General features: G+C 36.8%; 1 protein-coding gene across 1 annotated transcript; it reads left to right on the forward strand.

The window, feature by feature from the left end:
- The first annotated feature begins 204 nt into the window (after nucleotides 1-204).
- Nucleotides 205-14,420, forward strand: LOC141720333 (uncharacterized). The gene is made up of 7 exons (XM_074522689.1): nucleotides 205-446; nucleotides 6,814-6,882; nucleotides 7,271-7,400; nucleotides 8,756-8,822; nucleotides 10,737-10,932; nucleotides 12,325-12,524; nucleotides 14,151-14,420. The coding sequence occupies exons 1-5, from the start codon at nucleotides 406-408 to the stop codon at nucleotides 10,847-10,849; spliced, it is 420 nt and encodes a 139-aa protein (XP_074378790.1). The 5' UTR covers nucleotides 205-405; the 3' UTR covers nucleotides 10,850-10,932; nucleotides 12,325-12,524; nucleotides 14,151-14,420.
- The last annotated feature ends 1,935 nt before the right edge of the window (nucleotides 14,421-16,355 follow it).

A 16,355-nucleotide genomic window follows, 5' to 3' on the forward strand; every position in this document is an offset into this window, starting at 1 on the left:
TTGAGGTTTCATCGTGACGACTAAATCCTCTGACCCCGGATTTGGGGGCGTTACAGCTATGTTTGCAGGTTTTGGATTTTAAGTAATATCTCTATTCTATTTAAAGAAGGGGGTATTCCATGTTGCATCTCAAGATATCCCCTTTTTGTTCTTTTTGTTGAGTAGGTTCCAACACTATTTGACTTTTGCAATATACATTTATTATGGAGCTGTAGCTATCATCGTAAAATCTTTTACTCCTTTTCAGATTACAATTTTCTTGAGGATGTTAAAAGAGTTGCTGAATCTGCTCAAAGAAAGAGAGCTAAACTTTGTGGAGATTCTGAAAAGCTTCCTTTTCCTCTGAAAAGTCTTTATGGAGCTGCAGCAAATAGGAGGACTAAAATCCAATTTCTTGCAACCGGAATGTCAGAAAGACAAATAAATCAAACTTTTTATGATTACAGGTAATAAGTTCTACAAATGGTATCTATAATGAGTATCGTGTATCTTCTTGGATTTCAATCATTAGGATGTTAAATCTCTCGTATCTTCTCCTTGATCCTTCTTCATGTTGGAAAATATGGGTATAAGTCCCATATTGGTAAGTCATATTTTTGAGCATTATGACTAAAAGATGTGTGAGATATGATGATATTCTCTTAATAATGGAAATTATTATTTTCCATTAGAATTTGGCTCAAATATTATGGCATAAATTAATTTGATTTTGTTTCAGATTAATTGATATGGTGTATGTCTTGATCTGATTCTGTTTCAGATTATTTATGGAATAGAGTAGCTTGCAAGTATTACACCGATTCCATAATTAATGATATTTAATTATGGAAAAGAGTAGCGCACAAGTCTATCTACACCTATATAAACACCTCTAAGGCGTTAGGGTTAGACACACCAAAACATATTTGCCTCTAAACACAAATCTCTCTCTCGGTGATAGTTTCGTGCTCGTTCAAACTCGCTGAAGGTGCTCGTTATCCATAACGCCGCCGCTACCTCGTTTTATCCTGGGAGGCTATCGACTCGCACATACGGTGAGAGGCGAAATAGCTTTAAGGAGACAGTTTCAACTGGACTCGAGGATCTCTCTTCTGTTTATATCTTTTCTTCCTCCGTTTGATCTCGTTTACTCACGCACACACTTGTTTGATTATTTGTATTAATCGCAGATTGTTTTAACAATCTTAAAGCTAATTTTTTTTATATACATCTGTGACTGATACATCTGTATCTGCTTGTTTTGTTGAGTAACAGATCGATGGAGAACCAAACTGTGAACGATTCGATGAACATGACGGCTGATCCCAACGCACAGATCACTGGATCTGATGGGGTTCACCAGCAGCCGATTAACCCTAACGCACGGATCGTACGGTCTGATGGGGGTCAAACGCCTGTTGGACATGTGCCTTCGGAACATGTGCCTGTGGGACACACTGTCATTGGACAGTTTAGTGTTCCTCTTGGACAGATATCGGCAGGATTCACTCCTCCGATCATACCTGCGGTGCCTACTGGTGTGCATACACCTGTAGTACAGACGCACGTACCATCTGTTCCACCCGTGGTGCCTGCTGCACCTGTTATGCCAACTGTGCCTGCTGCACATGCTGAAAAACCTGAGAAGTTCAACGGAACGAACTTCAAACGTTGGCAACAAAAGATGCACTTTTATCTGACCACGTTGCATATGGATCGCTTCCTTAAGGAAGAACCACCGTTGCTCACTGCTGAGAGTAACATGCAGACTGTGTATGCTGCTGATGCTTGGAAGCACTCCGACTACATCTGTCGGAACTATGTGTTAAATTGTTTGTCTGACTCGTTGTATAACGTATACAGCGCGAAGCCAACAGCTAAGGTCTTATGGGAGTCACTTGACCATAAGTATAAAACCGAGGACGCTGGGGCAAAGAAGTGGATTGTTGGCCGCTTTCTTGATTATAAGATGGCAGACTCTAAGACTGTGGTCAGTCAGGTGCAGGAACTGCAGGTGATCATTCATGACATTCATGCTGAGGGAATGGTCATAAGTGAGTCTTTCCAAGTTGCTGCTGTTATTGAAAAGCTTCCACCTGGATGGAAAGATTTCAAGAACTACCTTAAGCACAAGCGAAAGGAGATGTCTATGGAGGATCTTATTGTTAGACTTCGTATTGAAGAAGACAACAGAGGGTCCGAGAAGAAAGTTAATGTTGCCACTGAGAAGGCAAACATGGTGGAGCATGCTCAAAGCTCCAAGCCCAAGAAGGCTAATTCTGGTAAAGGGGCAAAGCTGGCACCCAAGGGAGGGATTTCGAAGTCGAAATTTCAAGGGACGTGCTACAACTGTGATAAAGTTGGTCATAGGTCTTCTGACTGCAAGAAGCCCAAGAAGCCCAACAAGAAGAAAGAAGCAAACATGGTAGAGAATATCTCCAAGGAGATGGGTGACATAGACCTCTGTGCTACGGTCTCTGAAGTGAACCTGGTCGGTTCTAATCCACGTGAATGGTGGATTGATACTGGTGCTACTAGGCATGTTTGCTCAGACAAGGCGGTTTTCTCTAGCCTCAAAGCTTCCGATGCTGGTGAGAAGCTCTACATGGGGAATTCAGCAACTTCTACCATTGAGGGTGAAGGCACGGTGATCCTGAAGATGACCTCTGGGAAGAATCTGACTTTGAAGAATGTACTTTATGTGCCTGATATTCGCAAGAACCTTGTGTCTGGTTCTCTGTTGAATAAGCATGGCTTTCGCATTGTAATAGAGTCAGATAAAGTTATTTTGTCTAAGAGTGGTATGTTTGTAGGCAAGGGTTATTTAACTGATGGGCTTTTTAAGCTCAATGTAATGTCCGTTAAGGACGATAATGAAATGAAGAATTCTTCTGCTTACTTGCTTGAGTCTCCTAATTTATGGCATGCTAGATTAGGACATGTAAATTATGACACTTTACGACGTTTAAGTGCAAAAGAATACATACCTAAACTTACTATCGATTCAAAACATAAGTGTGAGACTTGTGTTGAGGCAAAATTAACGAGATCATCATTTAAACGTGTGGAAAGGAACACCAAAGTGCTAGACCTAATACATAGCGATATATGTGATTTAAAATTCGCTCCAACAAGAGGAGGAAACAAGTATTTTATTACATTCATTGATGATTGTACAAAATACTGCTATGTATATTTGTTGAAAAGCAAAGACGAAGCTATAGATAAATTTAAAATCTATAAGGAAGAAGTTGAGACACAACAAACTGAGAAAATTAAAACGATACGAAGTGATCGTGGAGGTGAATATGTTGAACCGTTTGGGGAATTCTGTTCACAACATGGTATAATCCATGAGGTCACTGCACCATACTCCCCTCAGTCAAATGGTGTGGCTGAAAGGAAGAATCGCACTCTGAAAGAGATGATGAATGCGATGTTGTTAAGCTCTGGGCTCCCACAATCGATGTGGGGAGAAGCCATCTTAAGCGCAAATAATATTTTAAATATTACGATGCGCAAGAATAAGGATGTAAGTCCTTATGAAATGTGGAAGAAAAAGAAACCAAGTTATCAACACCTGAAAGTGTGGGGGTGCCTTGCAAAGGTACTGATCCCTACACCGAAGAAGGTGAAGATAGGTCCTAAGACTGTGGATTGTGTCTTCATTGGATATCCTCCACACAGCACTGCATATCGGTTTCTTGTTCATGAATCCAAGATTCCTGATATTCAAAAGAATACCATTATGGAATCAAGGAATGCCTCATTTTTTGAGACGATGTTTCCCTGTAATCCAGGAAACCAACAACCTACGACGTCTAAACGATCTCATGAGTCTGTAGATGACGATAATGGGAGTGACGAAAGTGAAAACGAAAATGTGGGGGTAGTGAGAAGGAGCAAAAGACAACGAACGGAGAAATCCTATGGGTCTGATTTTATGACCTATTTGCTCGAAGAAGGTGACCCAAAAACTTATAAGGAGGCGGTTACCTCACCTGATGGGCCTATGTGGAAAGAGGCCATCAAGAATGAAGTTGATTCAATTATGCAAAATCATACTTGGGAATTAGTGGACTTGCCAACTGGTTGCAAACCATTAAGTAGCAAGTGGGTTTTCAAGAAGAAGTTGAAAACTGATGGCACTATTGATAAGTATAAGGCCAGACTTGTAATTAAAGGATACAAGCAACAAAAAGGCCTTGATTACTTTGATACATATTCTCCTGTAACGAGAATAACGTCCATAAGGATGATGTTTGCTATTGTTGCAATGCGTAATCTAACTGTACATCAAATGGATGTGAAAACAGCTTTCCTAAATGGAGACATAGATGAAGAAATCTATATGGAACAACCTGAAGGGTTTGTTGTCCCAGGACAAGAAAGGAAAGTGTGTAGATTGGTGAAATCATTGTATGGTTTGAAACAAGCGCCTATGAAATGGCATGAAAAATTTGATGAGGTCGTGCTGGCCAATGGTTTCAAAATCAATGAATGTGATAGCTGTGCCTATTACAAGGATAACGAGAACAACTATGTCAAGGAGAATGACAATGGCTATGTCATGATGACACTATATGTAGATGATGTACTTATTGCTGGAAGCAATGATAAAGTTATCAAATCTACAAAGGACATGTTGAAATCAAGGTTCGACATGAAAGATATGGGACTAGCAAATGTAATTCTGGGAATTCAAATTTCTAGAACATCAGAGGGTCTCGCATTAAGTCAACCACATTATGTTGACAAGATCCTTGAGAAGTTTCTTAAGGATGACTTTGAGAAAGCTAGGACACCTGTGGATATGACTTTGCACCTATCCAAGAACAAAGGTGTAGCTGTTTCCCAATTGGAATACTCGAGGATAATTGGTAGTCTGATGTACCTCATGAGTTGTACAAGACCAGACATTGCATACTCAATTAGCAAGTTGAGTAGGTTTACGAGTAATCCGGGAGCTGATCACTGGAAAGCGATTATAAGGGTACTAAGGTACTTGAGGGGAACTCGAGACTATGGACTGCACTATGGCAGATACCCAGCAGTATTAGAAGGATATACTGACGCAAATTGGATATCTAGCAAGAAAGCACTTAAGTCTACGAGCGGCTATGTGTTTACATTAGCTGGAGCGGCAATATCATGGAAATCCTCAAAACAAACGGTGATAACTCATTCCACGATGGAAGCTGAGTTTGTGGCACTAGATAAATGCGCCGAAGAGGCTGAATATCTACGTCAGTTTCTGGAGGATATTCCAAGATGGCCAAAGCCTGTAACTGCGATAGGGATTCATTGTGATAGTCAATCCGCTATTGGCAGAGCGCAGAGCACGATGTATAATGGAAAGTCTCGTCATATACGACGACGACACAGTTCCATTAGACAATTGATCTCAACCGGAATTATCACTATTGACTATATACCGTCAAAAGATAATATCGCGGATCCACTAACCAAAGGGTTATCAAAAGAAGTGGTTGAGAAATCATCGAGAGGGATGGGCCTTAAGCCTATTGCTTAACGGCATCATGGTGGACACCCAACCATTGCTGACTGGAGATCCCAAGAACTTGGTTCAATGGGACAACTAAATCATGATGACCAAATCACTGTGGGGGTAACCCCTGGCCTGTTCCTATGATGAGGAAACAGTGAGACCCGTAAGGTACGAGGTTAAGCTTTGAGCTTTTAATGATCTTTGATGAATACATGGAGCTCAGGAGTGAACGCATGGAATTCAGTTGAGTAAACGCGGGTTACTCTATAAGATAAAGATCACCTATGTGGGAGAGAAGTGGGGCCGCTTCAAAGGAGAATTGCGAGGCACAATTCTTTAGAAACTTCTGCAGAACCAGGACGATGTTCCATGGCCAAAATGGACATACTCATGAGAGCTGAACGAGTCAGAAACGATATAGTGATAAGTATATCATCGTTTACATAAACGGTCGAACAGTTCAAGGACAAGCACGTCTACTGTCTACCAGTAAAGTCGGTATGCTTACTCGAGCGAAGGTTCAAGGAGCATTCTCTACCTATCGTATGCTATATCTGATCGAAGAAACTATCACCAAGTCAAACTCCGTGTCTGTCTGTCTGTCTAGTGTGTGCTACTAAGATCACCAATCTCACCCATGTGGGGGATTGTTGGAAAATATGGGTATAAGTCCCATATTGGTAAGTCATATTTTTGAGCATTATGACTAAAAGATGTGTGAGATATGATGATATTCTCTTAATAATGGAAATTATTATTTTCCATTAGAATTTGGCTCAAATATTATGGCATAAATTAATTTGATTTTGTTTCAGATTAATTGAATGGTGTATGTCTTGATCTGATTCTGTTTCAGATTATTTATGAAATAGAGTAGCTTGCAAGTATTACACCGAATAATTAATGATATTTAATTATGGAAAAGAGTAGCGCACAAGTCTATCTACACCTATATAAACACCTCTAAGGCGTTAGGGTTAGACACACCAAAACATATTTGCCTCTAAACACAAATCTCTCTCTCGGTGATAGTTTCGTGCTCGTTCAAACTCGCTGAAGGTGCTCGTTATCCATAACGCCGCCGCTACCTCGTTTTATCCTGGGAGGCTATCGACTCGCACATACGGTGAGAGGCGAAATAGCTTTAAGGAGACAGTTTCAACTGGACTCGAGGATCTCTCTTCTGTTTATATCTTTTCTTCCTCCGTTTGATCTCGTTTACTCACGCACACACTTGTTTGATTATTTGTATTAATCGCAGATTGTTTTAACACTTCATATAGTATGGATTCTGATGAACTATCTATTTCTAAATTGATTACCAGGAAGAAGGTTATTTCATGGACAATTGAATGGAGGTTTCATTCTACAGATGTCGTGTTGCGTAACCACGGGTGGGCATCAATATAACCCCGTACTTGGGACTTTCCTTGCTTTGGTCTTTTTGTCTGATCTATAATTTCTTTTGTCTAAGTGATAAACCTTTAAAGTGTATATATATATATATGCCTTCATATATTGAACATTTGAGAGACTTTCATTTGTGATTATATTTGTGTTTTACTGCTTGGATGTGGATGTGTGTCGATTTAAATAATTTCAGTGTTGAATTTTTATCCGACTTTTTAAGACTTGTAACAGGTTTCAGTATTACACTTTTCTCTTCTTTCAGAAATATTTTCTTCTTTCAGAAATATTTTTTCTTGCATTTCATCATATTTTATTACTCATTTATTATCTTGGCTTACACTACTTAAATTTTGTGCAATTGTTTTTTCTCAGAGTTGATGATAATACAAGCCTCTCTTCAGCTATTATGAATCATCTTAAACCTGGTCCTTTCAATCATCAGTTGAAGCGATTCTGCGAGGAACCACTGCATTCTCTCAATTTTTTTATCCGAAAATTTCAGGTATTTAATCTTGCTTATCTTTATAACGGGTTTGGGTTTTTACTTTATACTAGTATTTTTTTAAACATAATTCAAATGGAAACTATATTACTACAAATTAAATTTGCGATCAGCTTTTTTATGATTAGGATGAAGACCTATCTTTAATATTGGGAGCCTTTTAGACATTTTGGATATTGTTACTGGGTCTAGTGATTAGCTTGAAACACTTAATTCATTTTTGATCTGAAGTTAATGAAATTATTTGTGTAAATGTGTTCTTAAATATTTTTGTACACTACTGGGCAGCCACAGTAGTATCAATCTTCTCCTTTATTGAGGCTTTCCGTAGGGCTGAGCAAAACCGAACCGAAACCAAAAAATCGAACCGAACCGTATAATTTTGGTTCGGTTTGGTTTGAATTTTTTTCAGAATTTCGGTTAATTCGGTTTTTCGGTTTGAACCGAAATAAAAACGGATTGGTTCGGTTTGTCAGAATATTGGTTCGGTTTAACCGAATTAACCGAATTATATATACATACATTTGAATTATATTTTTTATATAATACAACATCTATTATCTATTATAAGTATAACAATAAAATTGGGGGAACTTTGATCATGAAAATGATAGTGTTTGTGTTAACAATTTGCTTATTAATTAGGATATTGCAGTCATTGTATCTGAATTCAAGATCATTGAATCTGAATTCGAGTTAGGTTTGTTTTTTGCATGTTGTGTTCTATAGCTACTGTTAGTTCTCTAGGAATCCTTCTTATTAAACTCAAATCCCTTCAAAACTCATGTCCCACGAAGAATTTTTTTTTAAAAAAATATTTGTGTACCAATGTTTAAGATAGCAGTGTCAGTGTCACTTGCACACCACGAAGTTCATGATCCTCCTGTTAATTGCATTTTTTTATTATTTATTTTACCATTTTTTAAATATTATTTTATCACAAACATAAATAATAATTTAAACATCATAATATTGAGTTTTTAAAATTTCGGTTTTTCTAAATCGAACCGAATAAACCGGAAAAATTCGGTTCGGTTTTTCGGTCGGTTTTTAAATAATTTCGGTTCGGTTCGGTTTGAAAAAAAATTACTAATTTGGTTTTGGTTATTTCGGTTCGGTTCGGTCCCGAATGCTCAGCCCTAGCTTTCCGTGTTCATTGACTATTCTTGCATATGTTGTCATCAAATTCTCTACTTACTTTATGCATGTATTTCTCTGGGATGGCCATTTCGAATTTAGCAGGTCACCCAGCCTTCGGAATTTATAGGATCTGATCATAGTATGATACTCATACTCAATTCACACATTTCTGTGTAAATTTATTGTACCTGTTTTGTATTGTTCTTTAAATGCAGCATTCGAAGTCACCATTCGTCCAGCTAGATATAGAGGCACCAATATGTGAGCAGTTGGCCAATTTAGGTATCATTGAGTACCCTGTAATTTATGTATTCCTACCTTCGCACCATTATGATTTTGAATTTACCAAATTTGAAATTCTTCATAAGCTTGACCATAAGGAGTTCATAAAGAATCGAGAACCGAGTCCAAAAGGAGTTCTCTTCAGGGAGGAGGTAATTAAGGAGGAAAATTCCTCGGATCCTTAAGTTCTTAATGTCAATGAATATGTGAAGAAAGATGGAACTGACCCAGAGTCTGTACAACTGACAAGAACTGAGGAAAAACCCGCAGACACGCTAGACAGCTCTTCATGTGCAACAGCAAGTGAACAAGAAGGGACAAAGAATGATATATTCTTTGACAAAGCTTTAGATGAGCAGTTGGATTTTAGTGTCAATTCTACTGTGGCAGAAATAATTGAAAAGCTAGACCCTGAACTTGTGCAAGGGTTATTAGGTTCAATTTCGAGTCTGATATCAGAATCAAGTTTTGAAGATCTTTTTAATCGTGATGGGGTGTTCATGGAGGAACTGGGACTAGTGGAAACAAATGATCCGCCAGGTTCAAGCAAAGTTTTGCCAGTAGAGGAGGAGCTAGAGGAAGGAGAGATACCTCAATAGTGGATAATTTATATTCACATTTGCAGAGGTACAGAACTGCAGAAGTGAGTCGTCTTCAATGCATATCTGCAGCATTGATTTTTCTCAAGATAATGAAGCAAGGATGACAACACCACTGATGTGTTCTTTGTTGTTTCTACAATGGTGTTACTTGATTGCGGAAGTTGGATGTTCATAATGTTTAAAGGCCTGCAAATTGCAATGACATGTACTCCTGGTCCCTTGTAGTTAAACTTATGATCTTCATATATCAGCGAATATTTAACGCAACAATCTTGCAATTACTACACGTCTTTCAATTGCTGTACCATTTTTGTTGAAAATAGAACCAGAAACCCAATTTAAGTCGGATCATTCAACTGTTTTCTGTAGTCATCAGTTGTTTGTCAGGGGTGTATTGTGTTTTGTATTATTTAAGAGCTATTATTCGTTTTTCTGTGCTACGCTGCGGGGCGATATGTTAGGATGGTAAGTGTTGTAACTTTTTAAACATACATAAATAGCCGGGAAGTAGTAGCAGTTGAGATTATTGCAGTTAAGGTTGCATTTGTGAAATAAGAGTAATATGATGCATAGATGGCGGTTATGTAGGAACAGTTAAGATATTTATGCCCTAGATATTCTATTTGTTTTGGTAAATGTTTAGTTGCATGAAGAAATTTAATATTCAGGAGATGTATCTAGCCTAGTTGTAGGTCAATGAGTTGGTATTTTGGCGAATGTAATTATTTTTATCAAACAATGAGTTCGTAGTTGTGACGCTGTGATGGAAGTTAGTATATTTTGTAAAAACACAATTAATCTCATATTTTTTGTGATCTTGGTACACACAGAAAGGTTGGACAAATACTTGAGCGCTTGGGTATTCAATGTTGCTGTTTGTGTAATTTTAGAGAGTTATTTTGTTTGTACTATTATTATTTATAGATTTTATTATAAAAGGGTTTTTTCGTAGTAGCCAATTAGCAAAGAAATTTAGATAGATTGGAATAGATTCATTTTTGCGGAGAATAGAGTGGGTATTGTGTTGTGGGTTTAGTCATCAGAAATTGCTGCTGATTGTGAAGACTTTTGTTTTGCTTTTCAAGTTTTTGAAAATCTATGCTAAAGTGCCTACTAAACCCCACCATTGTTTACTACAATTTAAGCATACACTGAATATTGAATCTGCTTGAAGTCTTGAATTGATGCTTAATGCAGCGTTGCATCTCACGATATCCCCTTTTTGTTTAGGTGGCAACACCATTTGATTTTTGCAATGCACATTTTGTACGGGCCTATAGCTATCATCGTATAATATTTTACTCCTATTCAGATTACAATTTGCTTGAGGATGTTAAAAGAGTTGCTGAATCTGCTCAAAGAAAGAGAGCTAATCTCTGTGGAGATTCTGAAAAGCTTCCTTTTCCTCTCAAAAGTCTTTATTGAGCAGCGGCAAGTGGGAGGACTAAACTCGTATTTCTTGCAACCGGAATGTCAAAAAGACAAATAAATCAAACTTTTAACAACAGGTAAGAAGTTCTACAAATTGGTATCTATAATTAGTATTGTGTATCTTCTTGGATTTCAATCATTAGGATGTTAAATCTCTTGTATCTTCTCCTTGATCCTTCTTCGTATAGTTGTCATTTTAGCATTTACATAAATATATGCGTGTATGAAAAAAAAAATATTATTCAAGCTGTGAATAGTGCAATCCGCAAACTAGTTCCATAAATAAGTATAGAATATCTGCTTCCTTACTAATAATTTATATAGCCTTAAATTACAAAATTCATGAAGAGGTAGGAGAGATGATCAGATGATATCTTATCCTAATTTTAAACAAGTATGTAGAAAATGAATGGATAAGTATAAGGGAATGGCTTGTGGGCATGGTTCACTTCAGGGATTTTGTCTTTGAGGAATATGAGGTAACAAGTTTGGGTGTTTTTTTTGTAGTTTTTTAAATAAACATAAATAGCCAGGTTACATGAATTAGTAGTAGTTGAGATTATTTAATTGCAGTTAGGATTGTATTTGTGAAGAGTAATATGATGCATGGGTGGTGGTTATGGTGCTTACCTCCATGTAAGTAAAGTAATGGGATAGTGTTTTCAATATTGGGCGGAAGGGGATTGTAAGAAGATATGCTAATCACCACATGAAAATGAAATTTGCAATGATAATAGGTGAAACACTCGGTTAACAAGGCTTGTTTATTTCTTTCAACTCACAGGACTTTAAATATATCGCTTCTATGTACTGCTAGATATTTGTCATAAGTTGCAAACTACATAGACATCAAGTGGTCGCTGCTGTCTTTTATGATATTAGTATAAATTATCTAGGGCACACACTTCTACACAATTAATTTATTGCATCGCTTTTTCTAGAAACTACTCGAAATTTGTACAGCATGCCATTTATAATTATGCAGCATATTCTTTTCTTTCCCTGCATCATCAATTTCAGTACATTTCTCTTTTGGAAATGTTTGAGGTTCGCCGCCATTTGGCCCTATGGATTCTGATTTTACAGTATTGCAGGGGTAGATACTATATAAGAAACAATAACCAAGAAACTATAAAAATTAAAACGTGGTCGGTGAGTTTATATTTAATATAGTTAGAATGTTAGGCATCTGATATAACTGGGTTGCCATCATAAGGGATTGCTAATTGAAGACTTCTGTTTTGCTAATTGAAGTACCTACTAAACCCCACCATTGTATACTAAGTCTACAATTTAAACATTTACTTAATATTGAATCTACTTGAAGTCTTGAATTGATGCTTAATGTCATGTTGCATCTCAAGATATTCCCTTTTTGTCGAGTAGGTTCCAACACCATTTGATTTTTGCAATATAATTTTTTTTATGGGGCTGTACCTATTATCGTAAAATCTTTTACTCCTATTCAGATTACAATTTTCTTGAAGATGTTAAAAGAGTTGCTGAATCTGCTCAAAGAAAGAGAGCTAAACTTTGTGGAAGATTCTGAAAAGCTTCCTTTTCGGCTCAAAAGTCTTCGTGGAGCAGCAGCAAGTCGGATGACTAAAATCCAATTTCTTGCAACCTGAATGTCAATAAGATAAAAAAATCAAACTTTTTACGAAAACAGGTAAGAAGTTCTACAAATTGGTATTTATAATTAGTATTATGTTTCTTCTTGGGTTTCAATCATCAGGATGTTAAATCTCTTGTATCTTCTCCTTGATCCTTCTTCATATAGTTGTCATTTTAGCATTTACATATATATGCATGTATGTAAAATAATAATAATACTTATTATTCAAGCTGTCATTTGTGCAATCCACAAACTAGTTTCATAAATAAGTATATCGAATCGTAAATATATCTTCTTTCTACTGATTAGTTATATAGCCTTAAATTACAAGATTCAAGAAGCGGTAGGAGAGATAATCAGATGATCTCTTATCCTAACTTAAAACAAGTGTGTAGAAAAGGAATGGATTTTAATTCAATGCATGGCATCGCTTCAGAATGCTATTCGAATGGTATAATCTTTGGTGAACTAACAGATTTACTAACTATGGATGACTCTGGGAAAAATAGTAGTTAGACAGAACTCAGTCGAATCAGACCGTAAAGAAAGTAAGGAATAAAATGGAATTTTTAAGCATATGAGAGAGGCGGGGAACATTGGCTTCCATGACATTTCAAGATTACTTACTCTTATAGCCATCTGAATTATGCTCCCTGTCCGCTAAGACTGGCTGATTTTCACTTTTATATCCCGAAATAAATAACTCCCTCTCAGTAATTAGAATCATATTCTATCAGTTTATCTATTAGAATCCATGGGAGACAACGCGATCAATTTAAACTCCATCCCAGTTTTTAGATGCTTTATGAACTCATATATGAAACCTGATTCAGTGCTTTATTTTTCAGCTGTCATAAATCTTAATAAGTAATAAGCTCACCCATAACCTTAACTACGAAAGGAGGCCTTAGTTTGATCATACTATATAATTAACATTCTTGCTCACTCGTACGAGTTCATAGACAGACTGAAAAACAGAAAACTTAAATATAATTGGGGGATGGGAGGACTTAAACCAAGACCCTCCCTCTTTAAGTTAGATCAAATTATATTCAACAAATCATAATGTACACTGCACTTCTTTAGTTTCCCAAAACATCCATGGTCCGTAGCACAAGCTTAGCAGAATGGGAGGACCTCTTAGGTCGAGAACTATCCTCTCCCCAGTTCACACTCTGGTATTTAGTCACTTGTAATAATCCTGTAGTAACTTAAAGGCACTTGTGGGCATGGTTAACTTCAGGGATCTTGTCTTTGAGGATAAAGTAACAGGTTTTATCCAGACTAAGTGATAAGGCACTGTCTTCTGTCGAGTGAAATATTTACATGTTGCATTCCAAACCTATATCAAAGGAGACGTACATTGTCCAGGGCCTAAAGAATTACAAGGAAACTTAAAACCAACACAATCTAATCTAATTTGCTTATTTATATGGGAATACCCCTTATTTATTTTCGATAAATATGGCTAGTCCTCCGGCATTTATTATTCTTGTTGCATAATTGGATTGCATTAGGGTGGGGAGGGGGGGACAAATAATGTTGTATTTATGCAGATCAACGTCTTGTGTACTTTTAAGCATCTCAGCTGTTTCCTGTTCTCTTTACCACACCCCTCATGTTTGAAGATAACAGATACTATGGATTCTGATGTACTATTTATTTGTAAATTGATACCAGGGAGAAGGTTATTTCATGGAAAATTGAATGGAGGATTCATTCTACAGATGTTGTGTTGTGTAACCACGGGTGGGCATCAATATAACCCTGTACTTGGAATTTTCCTTGCTTTCGTGTTTGTATCTGATCTATAATTTCTTTTTCCAAGTGATCTAATTCTAAAGCATATATCATTTGAGAGACTTTCATTTGTGATTAACTACATTTGTGTTGTACTGTTTGGACGTGGATATGTGTCCATTTAAATATTTTCAGTGCTAAATTTTTATCTGACTTTTTGATACTTGTAGCAGGGTTCATTATTACACTTTTCTCTACTTTCAGATAATTTTTCTCTTGCATTCCATTGTATTTTATTACTCATTTGATTATCTTGGCTTTCCACTTTTTAGATTTTGTGCAATTGCTTTTTTATCAGAGTGAATGATAATACAAGCCTCTCTTCAGCTATTATAAATCATCTTGAACCTGGTCCTCTTAATCATCGGTTCAAGCGATTCTGTGAGGAACCACTGCAGTCACTCAAATTTTTCATAACGGGTTTGGGTTTATACTTTATACTAGTATTTTTTTTAACTTAATTCAAATGGAAACTACAGTACTACAAATAAATTTTGTGATCAGCAATAGTATATTTTCTATGATTACTTGATTAGTATGAGGACTTATCTTTAATAAGTAGTGGCTGTCATGTGTTTTTCTCCAGGAATTATCCTATTGGGGTTCTTTTTGACATTTTGGACATAGCTATTGTGTCTAGTAGTTAGCTTGGAACACTTACGTCATTTTTGATCAAAAGTTAATGAGATTATTTGTGTAAATGTGTTTTTAAATTTTTTTTATACTTGTAAGAGAAGTTAAAGAGATTATGACTCAACTGTGCAACCACAGTAGTGTTAATAATCTCCTTTATTGAAGAAGGGGCTTTATGTGTTCATTGATTTTTCTTGCATATGCTGTCGTCAAAATCTCTACTTTATGCCTGTATTTCTCCGTTATGGCCATTTTGATTTTAGCTGGTCTCCTAGCCTTTGGAATTTCTAGGATCTGATCACAGTATGATACTGATACTCATTTCACACATTTCAGAGTAAATTTATTTGATCTGTATTGTATTGTTCCTTAAATGCCGGGTGTGAAGTCACCTTTCATCGAGCTAGATAGAGGCACCAATATTTGAGCAGCTGGCCAATTTAAGTATCATTGAGTACCCTGTTATTCATGTACTGATAGCTTTGCACCATTATGATCATGAAGTCACCAAAGTTGAAATTCATCATAAGCTCGACCATAAGGAGTTCATAAAGAATCAAGAACTGAATCTAAAAGGAGTTCTCTTCAGGGAGGAGGTAACTGAGGAGGAAAATTCTTTGGATCTTAAATTTCTTGATGTCATGAAATATGCGAAGAAAGATGGAACTGACCCAGAGTCCGTACAACTGACAAGAACCGAGGAAAAACAAGCAGACACGCTAGACAGCTCTTCATGTCATGTGCAACAACAAGTGAACAAGAAGGGACAAAGAATGAAATGTTCTTTGATGAAGTTTTAGATGAGCAGTTGGATTTTAGTGTCAATTCTACTGTGGCAGAATAATTGAAAAGCTGGACCCTGAACTTGTGCAAGGGTTTTTAGTTTCATGTTTGGATCTGATATCAGAATCAAGTTCATGGAGGAACTGGGACTAGTGGAAACAAATGATCTGCCCGGTTCAAGCAAAGTTTTGCCAGTAGAGGAGGAGCTAGAGGGAGGAGAGATACCTCAATAGTGGATATTTTACGTCCACATTTGCAGAGGTGCAGAACTGGCATGAACTGCAGTACTGATTCGTGTCCAGTGCATATCCGCAGCAATGATTTTTCTGTATTCTATTAGCTGCTCATTATTACGATCCAAATTCCTCAAGATAATGAAGCAAGGATGACAAAACCACCGATGTGTTCTTTGGTGTTTCTACAATGGTGTTACTTGATTCTTGAAGTTGCATGTTCAAAATGTTTAAAGGCCTGCAATGACATGTACTTCTGGTCCCTTGTAGTTAAACTTAGGATCTTCATATATCAGCGAATATTTAGCGCAACAATCTTGCAATTGTTGTACCATTATCGTTGAAAATAGAACCAAAAATCCAATTTAAGTCAGATCATTCAATTGTAGACATCAGTCGTTTGTGTCAGGGGAGTATTGTGTTTTGTACTATTATT

The sequence above is a fragment of the Apium graveolens genome, chromosome 4 (genome assembly GCF_009905375.1).
Source record: "Apium graveolens cultivar Ventura chromosome 4, ASM990537v1, whole genome shotgun sequence".
Taxonomy (NCBI): Eukaryota; Viridiplantae; Streptophyta; class Magnoliopsida; order Apiales; family Apiaceae; genus Apium; species Apium graveolens.

Coding starts and splice junctions, on each gene's coding strand:
- LOC141720333 (XM_074522689.1), top strand. CDS start 406: ATGTCAGAAAGACAAATAAATCAAACTTTTTATGATTACAG. Junction 7,401..8,755: donor TTTTTATCCGAAAATTTCAG/GTATTTAATCTT, acceptor CTTTAAATGCAG/CATTCGAAGTCACCATTCGT. Junction 8,823..10,736: donor TGAGCAGTTGGCCAATTTAG/GTATCATTGAGT, acceptor ACTCCTATTCAG/ATTACAATTTGCTTGAGGAT.